Genomic DNA, 13,315 nt, shown 5'->3' with positions numbered 1-13,315 from the left:
ACGTGATGCTCCTGAACCATCTTGTTAATGTCCTTAGCCTTTCCCAGCTAAACATTTTCCTCAACTTCACGTTCAACCTCCACTTCGGACCCCTCAAATTCCTGTGGAGGAGCAGGAGCAGCAGCATGAAGCCACATGCATGCATGTCTCTTTCATATTTCCCCACAATTTGTTTTGTTTGGATGGACAAAACAACTCTTATCTTCTTCTCACTGGCACTGGCCATCAATTTCTTAGAGTCCATGGTGAAAAAAGATGAATAAATCCGCAAAGAAGTTGTACAGTACAAGTGTGTGCGAGCATATGACAATGGATTTGCTGATGAAGATACTGTAAGTTCATCATAGGTAAAGATTGACCCCCCCGTCCCGCAAATTCACGGATGTGATGCCAGGGAAATAGTACATGATCGCCAATAGGTGGAACTGCTCTATTGCGCCACACAAACCAGAGACAGGATGTGTGTCATGGCTAAAGATTGACATCTCTCCGAGCCAATGTGATGGTAGGAAAATGCTCCGCCGGTGGCCAATGGGAGAGCAGCTTTCAAACCAAGATACAGTACAGGATGATTACGTTCGGTGGAATCCAGCACCATTTTTTCCCTCTCATATCCAGAATTTCTTTCATAACTAGAGACAAAAATTTGCCAGGGAGGCTTTTTGTGAACTGAATCTTTCGTTACTAGAGAATTTTGTAAGTAGAGGTACCACCGTACCTATGTGTGATACACACCATATTTTTTGCAGACATAAAAAGCACTGAAAAGCCGTACATTTTATCCAAGATGGACAGCATACCTTCTGTGCACACTTGTTGTGTGACTTGTCCAATGAAGTACACTTGGAACACATGGGTTACATTACTAGCATGTTTAGTGTATATGTAAGGTCCCATATGATGGCGCTCACATGGCACTGAAGACCTCCTTAGTGCCACAAAGCATGCTGGAAGCATGTAAATAGCGTTTTGTGTCAATTATTTCTCGAGTCATTCTTTTGTTTCATTATTTGGTAATTATACTATTGTTTGCTATGGTGTGATCATTTTAGTTTTGATGTGGCACCGTGTGGGTGTACATCGTCAGTAATGACCTGTCTACACAGGCAGTGTGTGGGGCAAAGTAAGCTTCTTCTGCTTACAGATCTGAAATGCAATTGGTCCTCACTGCCTCGTTCGTGAACACCCTTAAGTGGTAGCTTACATACCAGACATGATTTTTCCGTTTATAGGCGGAATTGTGTCTTTTTAAATTTCATTGTTAAAAAAATATATATTCCCCGTTTTTCTGCAATATTCCGACCGTAACCCGTGCCAGAATCCACACTCATTCAAATTCCGGTCCGACTTTTGCAAGCGAGGTGGAAGATTAGATACACGTCTGTTGATTGATCAAATGTGTTCCTCCTGACCAATGAAAATGGTCAAAATGGTATATGAGGCGGTTCATGGGGCCATTTTGAAGTCAACACGATGGCGGTGCTCGAGAGGAAAGACGCCTCTCGAGTGAAAAAAATTGATAGATATGTCAAAAATAAGTTCAAATGGGATTGGATGGAACGAGAGATCACTACAGTTGGAAAGAAGGAAGTTACCACTCTGTTAAGCGACTTCATTCGTAAAATCGATCGCCCTGGTAAAGTATTGTGCAAATGGTGTCAAAATACTATTGAGTACAAATCAAGAGGTTTCAAGGCATTGGAAGTTCATGCAAAACGACAAAAACAGGTCAACAACTGGAAGCAACGAAAACAAATTTTTCCATAGCTGGTACATTAAGATGTCAACCCAAGGCCAACAACCAACCCCAGTTTCCGACAGTGTAATCAATAACCAACTTAGAGTTCAGAAGCAATTACTTGTAAAAATGTCTTTTTACTGACGACACATGACGTTAATAATTGTCAAATTCATGCGTTTCAATCATTTACTAAAACAAGAAATTAAATTTTTTTTTGAATGGATCCAATATACACGCTATGAAAGCACGCTTTCATGCCATGATGGAAATCTAAATTCAGTTTGGTTTCACTTCTAGTAGTTTACTTAGTTTAATTTGTAATTTTTGGGGGTCAAGGTATGCGCCTAAATAATGAACGATCATATTGTGTACATTTTGAAAACAGAATAGCATTTATTTATAGATGTACTATATATATTTCATTCAGAATACAATTTATAAAACTTGCACGTTGAAACCGGTGATCATCCATTGATCATGCTTGCAGCCCCGAGACCCCTGACTATTTTTTCATTCAGTCAAATCACATGTCTGACATACACAAAATATGTGCTCGCATTTATGCACTCAGTTAACAGTGTAACCGGTGTGTTTAAGAATACTGTACTTTGTTGGACAAGTCACACCACATTTGTAAATGTTGGAACTCATTGTACCACATTGTAAAGCGCCATGTTTAATGTGGCGCCTCCTTTGTTTAGAAGAGAATTTAAGACCTGTACAATCTTCAAAATATAGTGTATTTAAAAAAAAACAAACAAAAAAAAACTTGGGAGACCAAAACCCGCGAATATGCGGGGCTGCAAATGGTGAACTGTGAATGGGCAAGGGCACACTGTATATAAATACCAAAATAATTTATGGTTGGACTTTGCCGATGTTAACCTTTAATTTTCAATCTTGGTAGGGCTGCAGAGAACTATTTTAATAATTGATTTAGTTGATTTTGAATCAGTTAAAAAAAATTCTATCCCTTTTTCAAACATTTTTTTTTCAAATTGACAAAGATTATCAATCTGCTTTCATGTAGCACTACACAAATCAGCGAAAACAGTATTTACTGTTGAGAGTGAGATTTCAAGGATTTGGATGTCTAAGTTAAAAAATGGTCTCAACAATTAATCTATTACATGGACAAATAAAACAAAATAAATTATTGATTTATTGGATTATTTTTCAGTTCAGTCTATTAAGTATAGCACCTCTAATTGTAACATATACTTGGTGGAAACAGGGCTTAAATGTGACACTTGACAAGCGTAGCCACGTCTGTGCCTCGGTAGCATCTCATAATCCTCTTAAGAACTTTGTTCTGCTTGTGTTTTTTCACTTGTCTGCATGCTACTTTCCTCTTCCTCTTGTTTACCTGTTAAAATTTAGAGGACAGCGGTGGTGGTGTGTGTGTGTGTGTGTGTGTGTGTGTGTGTGTGTGTGTGTCTGTCTGTCTGTCTCTGTCTGTGTGTCTGTCTGTCTGTCTGTCTGTCTGTCTCTCTCTCTCTCTGTCTCTCTCTCTCTCTCTCTCTCTCTCGTCTCTCTCTCTCTCTCTGTCTCTCTCTCTCTCTTCTCTCTCTCTCTCTCTCTCTCTCTCTCTCTCTGTCTCTGTCTCTGTCTCTCTCTCTGTCTCTCTCTCTCTCTGTCTCTCTCTCTCTGTCTCTCTCTCTCTGTCTCTCTCTCTCTGTCTCTGTCTGAGCGTTTGTGTTTTTCTCCCTCTTCATGTCGAGTTGTCACTGACCAGGCAGCTACTGCATGAACGTGTTTGTGTGATCACTGTAACTTAATGCAGGTCAATTCAAAAAGACATTTGAGCGTTTGTTCAATATTCTATTCGTGTGCTTAAATTGTCCATGTACTAATACATATTTTGCCCTCAACTATTAATGCAATGCAGCGCAGTAGAGGAACGACTAGGCCACAAAAGTAGAACCACTCTCTCACATGAGAAGTTTTTCCCACTTTCTTGCAGCACTAGTAGAATGTTTAGAATGTAATGCTACATCTGTCTTGCTAGTGACATTTTTCCCCGTATTGTACGACACTGATAACTACATGTAACCAGTGAGAGGAAACTGTGCACTTGACAACTGTGTACTGCTAGTCCTATAAGTGACATTTCCAATACAGTCGTTAACATCTTGCACTTCTTGTAATACTATTCCCATGCTTATGTCAATTTGTGCACATGGTAAACCTGCTTCCTGTCTGCAGGTGAATTTGATCCAGCTGCGAACTGCTTGTCCTTACAGTGACCCGGCTGCGCAAATTTATTCTTAGTTGCGTCTCCCCCCCCCTTCCCATTAGTCATGCCATTTAAAATAATCAAGAAATATAAAGCTATTTTTAAAACAACAAAACAAAAATGTTTTGGCCCAAAACAGGTTTTGATCTTTGGTTTCATTCTTGAATAGTTAACTTTTTTTTTTTTTTGGATCTACAAAGGTTTGATCTTAGAGAGCGTTGAAATGAGAGAAATGTGAGAAAATGTTAATGCCCAAGAAAAAAAATTGTAAAACGTGTGGTTATGGGTTTAATAAGCTTAAAACATATATAAGAAAAGAAAAAGTAAGCAAAATATATACTATAAATGAAATATACTGTAAACAAAAAAAAATTACTGTTGATGTAAAAAAAATAATGAATGAAAAAACAAAAATTAAGGCCAAAAAAAATCTACTTCTGCTACACAGATTTAACTTACCGCGGGTATTTTTTGGAGCACAACCCCCACGATAAATGAGCCAACACTGTATATCTGTTTGTCTTAGCCTCAGGAATCACTGGACAGTTTTGACCTGGTCAATGCTGAGATCCTTGGGAAAGTCCTCACCACATTGAGGCCCACTATGTCTTGACCATCACTTTAAAAATGTTTTGATAGTTTCAAGAGCTTTTAAAGGTTATAAATTGCTCTCTTCAGATGGGCACCTGACCTGAAGCCTTCAAGCCTGCAGTTGGAAGGGCATTTAGAATTTAACAATCTTAACAATTGTTGACCATACTTTGTAAAAAAAAAAATACTTACCCATAAAATCCCATACTTGCCTTTCTTGGGCAAAAGTTTAGAAAAACATGTTCAACACGTTTTTTTTTTTGTTTTTTTGGTGCAAATTTTAGAATTTGAGAAATTTTGATTTTGTATTTTTTTTGGGGGGGGGGGGGGACCACAGAACCGAGACAGCCCTTGTCAAGATTTAAATAATTTTACAATCAGAAACTAATTGTGCTTTTGATACCATTATTTCAAATAGACTTAAATCTGTGGCTTGGCTCTCTGGTGCTGTACACATTTTTTGTCCTACCTCACTGAAATAACATTTATGGTAAGTTTGGATATATGCATCTCTAAAGTTTGTGAAGTAACATGGTGTGCCTCAGGAATCAGTTCTAATGACTTTTTCCTGGAAGAAGGCGGGGTCGCCATTGCTGTCATCCTAGGCTGTTTCATACTGTTTGAACACAGGCAGATATATCATTTCTACAATTCCAGCATCCACACACAGATGTAATTGTGACTATTATACTCCACAGCAGACTAATATGTAATATGCAAGCACATTGGCCAGGTTCCACCTGTGCTTTGGATAAGTCGCAGGAGGTTACGAGACCAGCAAAAAAACACTTCAGCAGCTTCTGCTGTTAATAAGTTACATACTTGTTACATATCTTTACAGAGGTCTTTGGGCTGTCAATATGCCTACTAGCACCCGCAGTGAAACTTTGCTTTCTGCTTTGCGGTGGATAACGTGAACCTCATGGCTATCGCTAGCCATAGCCTTTAGCTGCACTTTTGCTAACTCGTGGGAGTGGGATGTCGAGCGCTTTTTCGAGCGTGAGCTCCGGCCCCTGGCTGAGTACCTTTTCACGCACACTCGTGAGTTGGTAGCAAAAACTATGCGGTCTCTGACCATCTCATTGCTATTTGTAGTGACAGTCTTTAACCAACAGTTGGAGTTATGTCACACCGTGCTCAAATGACTCAAAGTTACTTTGCGGGTTCTCGTGAAACTTATGTCTAGCAAATATGGGGTTTGCTTTCGGAGTGAGGTAATCAGAGAATTTTTCGTAACACGTTTTTAGCAACTTACAATATATTTGTCTCCGGTCAGTATCCATGTATTGCTGACATCCTGTCCTTTATCGCCGATCCACAGCAGAAGAAAACTGCACTTTTCCTCTGCAGGTCTGTTTTTAAGCGGCCCCTTGAACATGAGTTCGGCGTGTTGCTTGAATCTCTGCCATGCATCTGGTAAATTGGATGAGTCCCAGTCCATCGTCTTGGTTGGAACACGTACCGAACGCCTTCATCATGGTCAATTCCTCGTCATCTTTGTTTCTTTTTTTCTTTTTCCAATGCGTCTGTAGTTATACAACTGGCACTCTGACACCATGTTATGATCTTGCTGTAGTGTTATTGAATAATGTAGACGTGAGTCCAACTGTACTTTTTAAAATGGATGATATTTATTTCACTTTTCCCCCTGCCAACCTCTCTTGCTCACTTCCTTATCGTCCCGTCTCGTCGCGCCCCCCTGACGTCAACACAATCACAATCACACCACACTTGCTATATACGAGAAGTACTATAGATCATTCTAATAATAACGAGACGATATTTGCTCTCGAGTTTCACATGTGGGTTTGTTTGTGATAACTGCCCAACTGTAATACAATATCTGATACAGCTGTCGAGTTTAGGTCCGACGATGAGAATCCGCCATCATAAGTAGACACAATCTTGCCGTCCAAGATGGCGTTGTAAACAAAACACACCTGTTCGGCGTGGCGTCACTGAAAAGTATCTATTAACACTATATTAGACAGCCCAGCTGATGATCGTGTGTTCTTGTTTTGACTGTGTGTCTGCACACACATACACACGTGCAAAACAATAACAAAATCAGAACTTACACCTTTTTTATTCATTTATTTATTTATTTACTGATGTTCATCCTGTGGTTAAAAAAAATCTGAAATTACTATTTACTCAGTACTTGAGTATTCATTGTACTTTTTACACAAGTAATTTTTGGGAGGGTTACTTTTTACTTTTACTTGAGTCAGATTATTGTCAAGTACATACTTGTACTTCAGTATGTTTGGCTACTCTACCCCCATCTGGAGCAGACATCCTCTACTAGTACTCTTACGTTTAAGCAATATTTTTGGTCATCAGATCTAGATGACACGCTGTGGCAACCCTTAACGGGACAAGCCGAAAGAAAGAAGATCAGCAAGTGTCTTATTTGTTGCATTTGTTCTTATAATGCCCAGAAATGTCTTACAGTATAGGGGAAAATGTCACTGGTAATGAGTTGTACTACAAGTACACCATAAGAAATCTACAATTGTGACCTAGTCATTTTACCACTGCAGAAATGTCCCAGTATTTAAAAAAAAAAAAAAGTTTCTAGATAGACAGTCGTTCTACTAGAGCGGACAAATCGAGCACACAAACAATTGAGCGCAGTTCATGTACTAAAAGATCAAGTGGCTTGCCATAGGTCTGCCCACAGGTGTTTTACACCTATCTTTGATTGTTCTTCTTCAGACTGGATGGTTTTTATTTTAAAAGTAGACTTGTAAAGCTTGTAGGTTCATCCAGAAATCTCACCCAAAGTCCAATATCCTTGACTTTTTAATTTAATGTAGAATGTCTGTGAAAGCGTTACTGTACACGTGATTAATTTCGTTTTGTGCCTTCCTTCCTCCCCGCTGCGTGTGGCGGCCAGGAGGGGGAGCTGGGTGACGCCAACATGTGCTCTCCCGCATGTCCTCCTCAGGAGTGGGAGGCCGAGAGCCACGACTGGTACTGTTTCCAGTGCCATCTGCCGGGCGACGTGCTGCCCTGTGACAACTGTTTCCGCGTCTTCCACCTCAAGTGTCTGTCGGAAGAGGGCCGTCCCCGAGATGCCGGCTCTCACTGGCAGTGCGTTTTCTGCAGGGTGGGTTCCCTCGACCGTCTGTCACTGTGTACCTGTCGGTCCTTTTGTACATCTCAAGCGTTTTGTTGTGTGTCCACAGGGGAGTAAAAAGAAGAACCTGAGCAAACAGGAGATGTGCAAATATTTGCGCTTCATTGTCCAGCGGATGAAGGAGAGGGTGAGTGACGAGGACCACATATACATATCTGCCGTATATAGAGCGGCTGAAACCAGTATTTAGCAGATTACTATTTTTTTTGCTAAATATACAATACTTCTAAAGGGTGAACTCTGCACAGCCAATCGCAGGGCACCTCTAAACAAACAACCTTTGACACTCATATTCACATTTATGGACAATTTAGAGTCTTCAATTAACCTACCAGTCATGGTTTTGGGTTGAATTATGCAGTTGAATAATTTGAAGTCAGTTGGACTCCATAATAGTCACATTTTACTTCATTTTATTTCAATATTGTAAAGTGATTCCAATTTTGACATTTTCTGTGTTTTACGCAATTTTCTCCGGGCTCTCACTTTTTGCTACGCGTTTTTTCTGTGCGGGAAAATTCCAGCAGAATCCCGCAATGGAGCCACTAACCTAAAACTACAATGAACCCCCGCAGATTTTTTGTTCAGCACCCATGGTTTCACATATTTGCAGATATTACAAAATACTTTTTCAAGTGTTTTAAAAAAAATAAATAAATTCAGTGGGGGGGCAACCCCCGTATTTATTGGAAAACACTTATTGATGTTATTTCCACAGTTATTTAAGAGTTTCTGGTTAACGAAAAAAAATGTCAATGCAAATACAATAAGCAGCAATTTACAGATTTTTAGTGTTCAAATTTTGGGCGGGTCCCTAGTTCCCACGAATAGCAGGGGTTCACTATGCAATGAAATGATTTGCATTGCACTGAACCTGCAGAAAGTAATCCATGATATACCAAGGAACGACGATACATTAAAAGAAAAAAAAAAAAGAAAATCACTTGTTTCAAATGACAGGGGGAACACCTTATTTTGACGTGGGTTCTCCTCCTGACAGGCGGTGGACCTGAACAAAAAAAGCAAAGACACCAAGCATCCTATGTACAGACGACTTATCCACACTGCGCTTGACATCTCCAACATCCAGGAGGTGATGGACACGCGTCCACCTGAAGCCAACAGCGTCATGATTTTGTCCATCCCAAAGGTTAACATCTCTCTTTCGGCCTGCAGAATCTCACTGAGGGAAAGTACAAGAACTTTGAGGACTTCAAAGCTGACGCCCAGCTTATTGTTCACAACACGGCTATCTTGTATGGAGGTGGGTCTCTTTTAGGTATGGGAAAGCTGGAATCGGATTCTGACAATATGGTAACATTGAACAAAAATATTATAGTTACCGCTGTTTTGCAGTATTGCCATTATAGTTGTAAAATTTATTATTTTAAAATATTTGGAAAGATAACCATATTTTCTTGTTGAACACAAGTTATTTTATTTTCAAACAACCTACGGAATATTTTCTACATTAATAGACGCGTACCATGTTAAAACAAAATTGACTGACTTGAAATGTTTTGATTCTTTCCATAAATATGTTAAATTATGTGATTTGTGTTAAAAACAGTGCCTTAAGATATGAGTTCATTCCCTGACATGTGCTTATCTCCAAAATATTTTCCAATTAGAAATACAATGAATCTGTCTCAATTCCCCCAAGTACACTTTTTAAAAGCAACTTTCCACATCAGTACAATAATGTCAAAAAGTCTCTCTTGCTCTCTCACTCACACAAAAATGCGCACCCACACACAGGTACCGGTGTGCCCAAACGCTTTTGCACCAAGATCTACTTTTCAAACAGCCAACCTCCCTCGAGCTACTTTTTCTCTTTTTTGGGGCGTTGGGGTTGAAACTATGTCTCTGATTTGAGAGTGGAGAGAACTACCAGTGAACTAAAATTCTCAGCTCAACACTAGTGTATGTTGATGTACCTTGCATCACCACATGACTCGGTCTTACACAACATAATGTATTTTATTTTTTTGTCATTTCCTGAGTTTACGCCAATGACTTGCAGTTAAGTGAATCAGCCAGGGATGCATAGTCCACACAATACCTGCTGATAGCTAGCCTCAACCACACTTCCAAATGATTGTCAGTCATGCTATGACTCTACTTTGTGTAGCGTCCACTGTCAAGCAGCACACGTGACTTCCTTTGCATCTCCAGCTCTGACATGAGGTTCTGGAAGTTTGACAAATCACTGTGTCGGACCTTTGATGACAGATGTTGCATTTTTTTGTTTGAAAGCATTAACTGACGAGATGGTTGCCATCCCTCCAAAAATATTCAGTGAATGTGATGACTGGGGTTGCCAGTGCTGCCTGTTTTTCGCAGAATCTCCTGCTTATTTGTGTCTCACCCACCTACCCCCACCACTCAGGGTACCACCGTTATACTAAGAGTTCAAACTCCATTGTTCAACAAAATTTCGAAGACCATGGACAGATTAGTTGGACAAAACAAAGGCTGCAATCTTAAAAAAAAAAACATTTCTACATCTATGTACTTATCCAGGAAGCACAGCAGCTAAGAGAAATGCCATGAAGTAAAGAGAATAGACCGTTGGAATACATTCAAATGGTTTGATCATATTTCTGCTGTCTGTAGTTCACAGTGACCAGGCAGAGATTGCTCGCCTCCTCTTCAGTGACACCTGTCATGAGGTAAGCATCTACTCATTTAATTCATTCATGTAAAGGTCTACCCTCATTGACGGTCTTGTTTTGCAGCTGAATGAATTGTTGCTGTGCAAGAACTGTTTCTACCTTTCCAACGCGCGTCCTGACAACTGGTTCTGTTACCCTTGTGTGAGTAGAACCCAAGCCACCGCACTATCACAGCATGAATGCCAATCATTTCAGCCTGCTTCATCAGGGATGCCATCCAATGACATGTGGTACAATAGCTGGAGCCAAACTTCTGCCCAAACAAAGAAAATCTTACTGGACAGTTTTGACTTTTTTCAAAAGTTTACGCGAGATAAAAAAAATACATGTACTTGTTTTAAAATACAAAATCTCTTTTTAAGAATCTTAAATCAATTCAGTTCCATTTGCAGGTTTTTCCAATTTTTTTTATGGACAAACTGTCTTTTTGTAATTTGTAATTTCTTTTGTGGTATTTTTTCCTATGAATACAGTGGTGTGTTGAGATACGAGTGACTGGGCTGTTTTTGAGGTACAAGGTGTCATTCATTATTTATTTGTGCTCTGAGCTACAAGTACAAACTACACATATGGCACAGACTAAACTCACATCACAACGAGCAGCAGTTTGGCAAATAGAATTTATGAGCAATTCATTTTTGATGGAAGAGGATATGATTGTTTTGAGTAACGCGTGTCTTCCATGAACAAATTAAAGTTGGAGCTCAAGGCACTATTATAATAATACAGTGATCCCTTTACTTCCTGGTTTATTTCATTCTGTTACCACCTACCACATCCCTAATTCAAATTACTTGTATCTCAAAATTTTACCATTGAATTGAATGGAAATACCAATAATGAACTCCAGCCACCTGAAAAATCTTTTTTTTTAAAGGTTTGGGTTACTGTAACACCTGTGCTTATTTGTTAGCCCATCTATGGTATTTGGCATGAGTCAGCATGAAGCTGGCAGACTTTCGTTCAAGTCCCTGTAAAGTGAAAGTCTTGTCACACTTGTCACAAATGTGGCACACCACAGAAGAGTAAAAAAAGAACATTTCCATCACCTTCTCTTTCTGCCATGTGCACACTCATGGCCGACGACAAGACACTCTCAAGCGGCCACCGAAGCTGACTGTCTGAAGGGAAGATGTATTTTTGGGACGTAGGCGTAGCTACCTAGCTAACTGCAAGTCGCACTTGCAAAGGTATAATCACTGATTCAAACAAAGGCACTCAAGTTGTTAGGTGGTGGAGGGGGAGGTACTCATGCCCAATGCCAAGGTGGGTCAGTGGGCACCAATTTAGCCATACCCCAAATAATTAAAACTAAAATGGTGAAAAACTGAGTATTGCTATGTCGCAACAAATTTTGTCTGACATTGTTTTCAGTCTTGGCAGATTTTCAGCTAATATCTTCAAAGATGTATGGTTTATTTAGAAATAAATCTTCACTTTACAGCTGACACAAAATTATGCAATTTTTTTCACGACTCTCCCTCCTACTTTTCTACAATTTAATTTTTAATTGACTGGCTTAGGGTTAGGGGTTAGGCTTTGTTCGCTGCCTCACATTAGCACTTATATTTTAAGACCCATGGTTAAAAAAAAAGTAATTTGGCCAAACACCTGCACAAAAAGGAGGGAAAAATTAGCAGAAACTCGACCAAAATGGCCACATGAACTGAAGGGAGGCGCACTGTTTATATCCTCAAGCATAAGGGGGAAATCTGTTCTTGATTGAAGTTCCACCTCCACAATAAATCATCATTGGCATCTTTTATTAATGCGTTATTACATGGAGAGCTAAATAAATGACAGAAGCCTGCTCTTTGTAGTACAAATGTGAGCCTGAAACATTCTTGCTATCCACCAAACAAAAAACAACACACATACACACTCACTGTGGTGTCTCGTCCAAACTGGGACAATATGGAAAGGAGTGACTAGATTCGGTACGGAGAAAATGAAGCTAAGAGGAACAGAGATGAAGGACGCGGTAGCCTTGATGGTGCTAACTGCCATGTGTTAATGAGAGGAATTACAAGCATTTTGAATAACAATACAATTAATTGAAAGTGGTTCTGCAATATTTTTTTTTATTTTTTTTTAACTCCAATATTATGAGAGACAACTGTACCTCTCTAATAACTTTGTGCTTGTTTTGTCTCCAGAGTCCAAGTCACGACCTAGTGTGGGCCAAGATGAAAGGTTTTGGCTACTGGCCAGCAAAAGTGCTGCAGAAAGAAGACAACCAGGTGGACGTGCGGTTCTTCGGCCACCAACATCAAAGGTTTCTGCATCCTTGATGCCAGATGTCAAATGTTTGTGCGGTAGAACCTCAAGAATCTAGATGGGTGGCCAACCCTCGGCTCTCAAGCCACATGCGGCTCTTTGACTCCTTTTGTACGGCTCTCGTGAAGGCACGAAACTATTTCGAAGCTGTTTGTGTGTGCTCTGCTTGAGTCATTATGGTAGTTGCGAGTGAGCGTTGCTTGCATTTATTACAATATTATTACGTGCATGCTTTGCTTGAGTTTATTGTGGTTGTTATGGGTATTGTGACAACAAGCTCAGTATGTGAGTTAAAAAACAGAAGTAAAAAAAAAAAAAATACAACCATGCCTAAAAACATTGGCAAGCCTGAAATGACTTGATTGGCTATTATTATTTTTTTTGTCTCCAAAAAAAAAAAAAAATCTTTCTGTCAACATGGCTCTCAGCAAATAGAAATAATGTTGGTGCACTAATCCTAAATGACCTAAAATAAAAATGTAAAAGTCACAAAAGTCTAATTTCAACAGTCAGAGGGGAAAAGCGTTTCTCTTTTCATATAAAGCCATGACTCTGTCTGGCCTTCTTGCGCTGACCCCTTGCCCTCTTGGGGGAAATTTGTTGCAATACATGCATGGAGCTGCATATTTTCAGTAATCTTAAAAACATTTGAA

General features: G+C 39.6%; 1 protein-coding gene across 7 annotated transcripts in view; it reads left to right on the top strand.

Annotated features, from left to right (window-relative positions):
* The window catches only part of zmynd11 (zinc finger, MYND-type containing 11), a 49,868-nt gene that overhangs the window by 20,411 nt on the left and 16,142 nt on the right, over positions 1-13,315 (top strand). For 4 of the 7 annotated variants that reach the window (XM_061840130.1, XM_061840126.1, XM_061840128.1 and 1 more), the window contains 7 exons: positions 7,468-7,680; positions 7,760-7,837; positions 8,711-8,803; positions 8,887-8,989; positions 10,327-10,382; positions 10,449-10,526; positions 12,542-12,660. In XM_061840130.1, the coding sequence (XP_061696114.1) occupies positions 7,468-7,680; positions 7,760-7,837; positions 8,711-8,803; positions 8,887-8,989; positions 10,327-10,382; positions 10,449-10,526; positions 12,542-12,660 (740 nt within the window). The remainder of the gene's footprint in view (positions 1-7,467; positions 7,681-7,759; positions 7,838-8,710; positions 8,804-8,886; positions 8,990-10,326; positions 10,383-10,448; positions 10,527-12,541; positions 12,661-13,315) is intronic. The other 3 variants (XM_061840131.1, XM_061840132.1, XM_061840129.1) reach the window with 3 other exon arrangements.

This window comes from Syngnathoides biaculeatus, chromosome 13, assembly GCF_019802595.1.
Source record: "Syngnathoides biaculeatus isolate LvHL_M chromosome 13, ASM1980259v1, whole genome shotgun sequence".
Lineage (NCBI taxonomy): Eukaryota > Metazoa > Chordata > Actinopteri > Syngnathiformes > Syngnathidae > Syngnathoides > Syngnathoides biaculeatus.
This window is presented reverse-complemented; position numbering and strand designations above follow the sequence as displayed.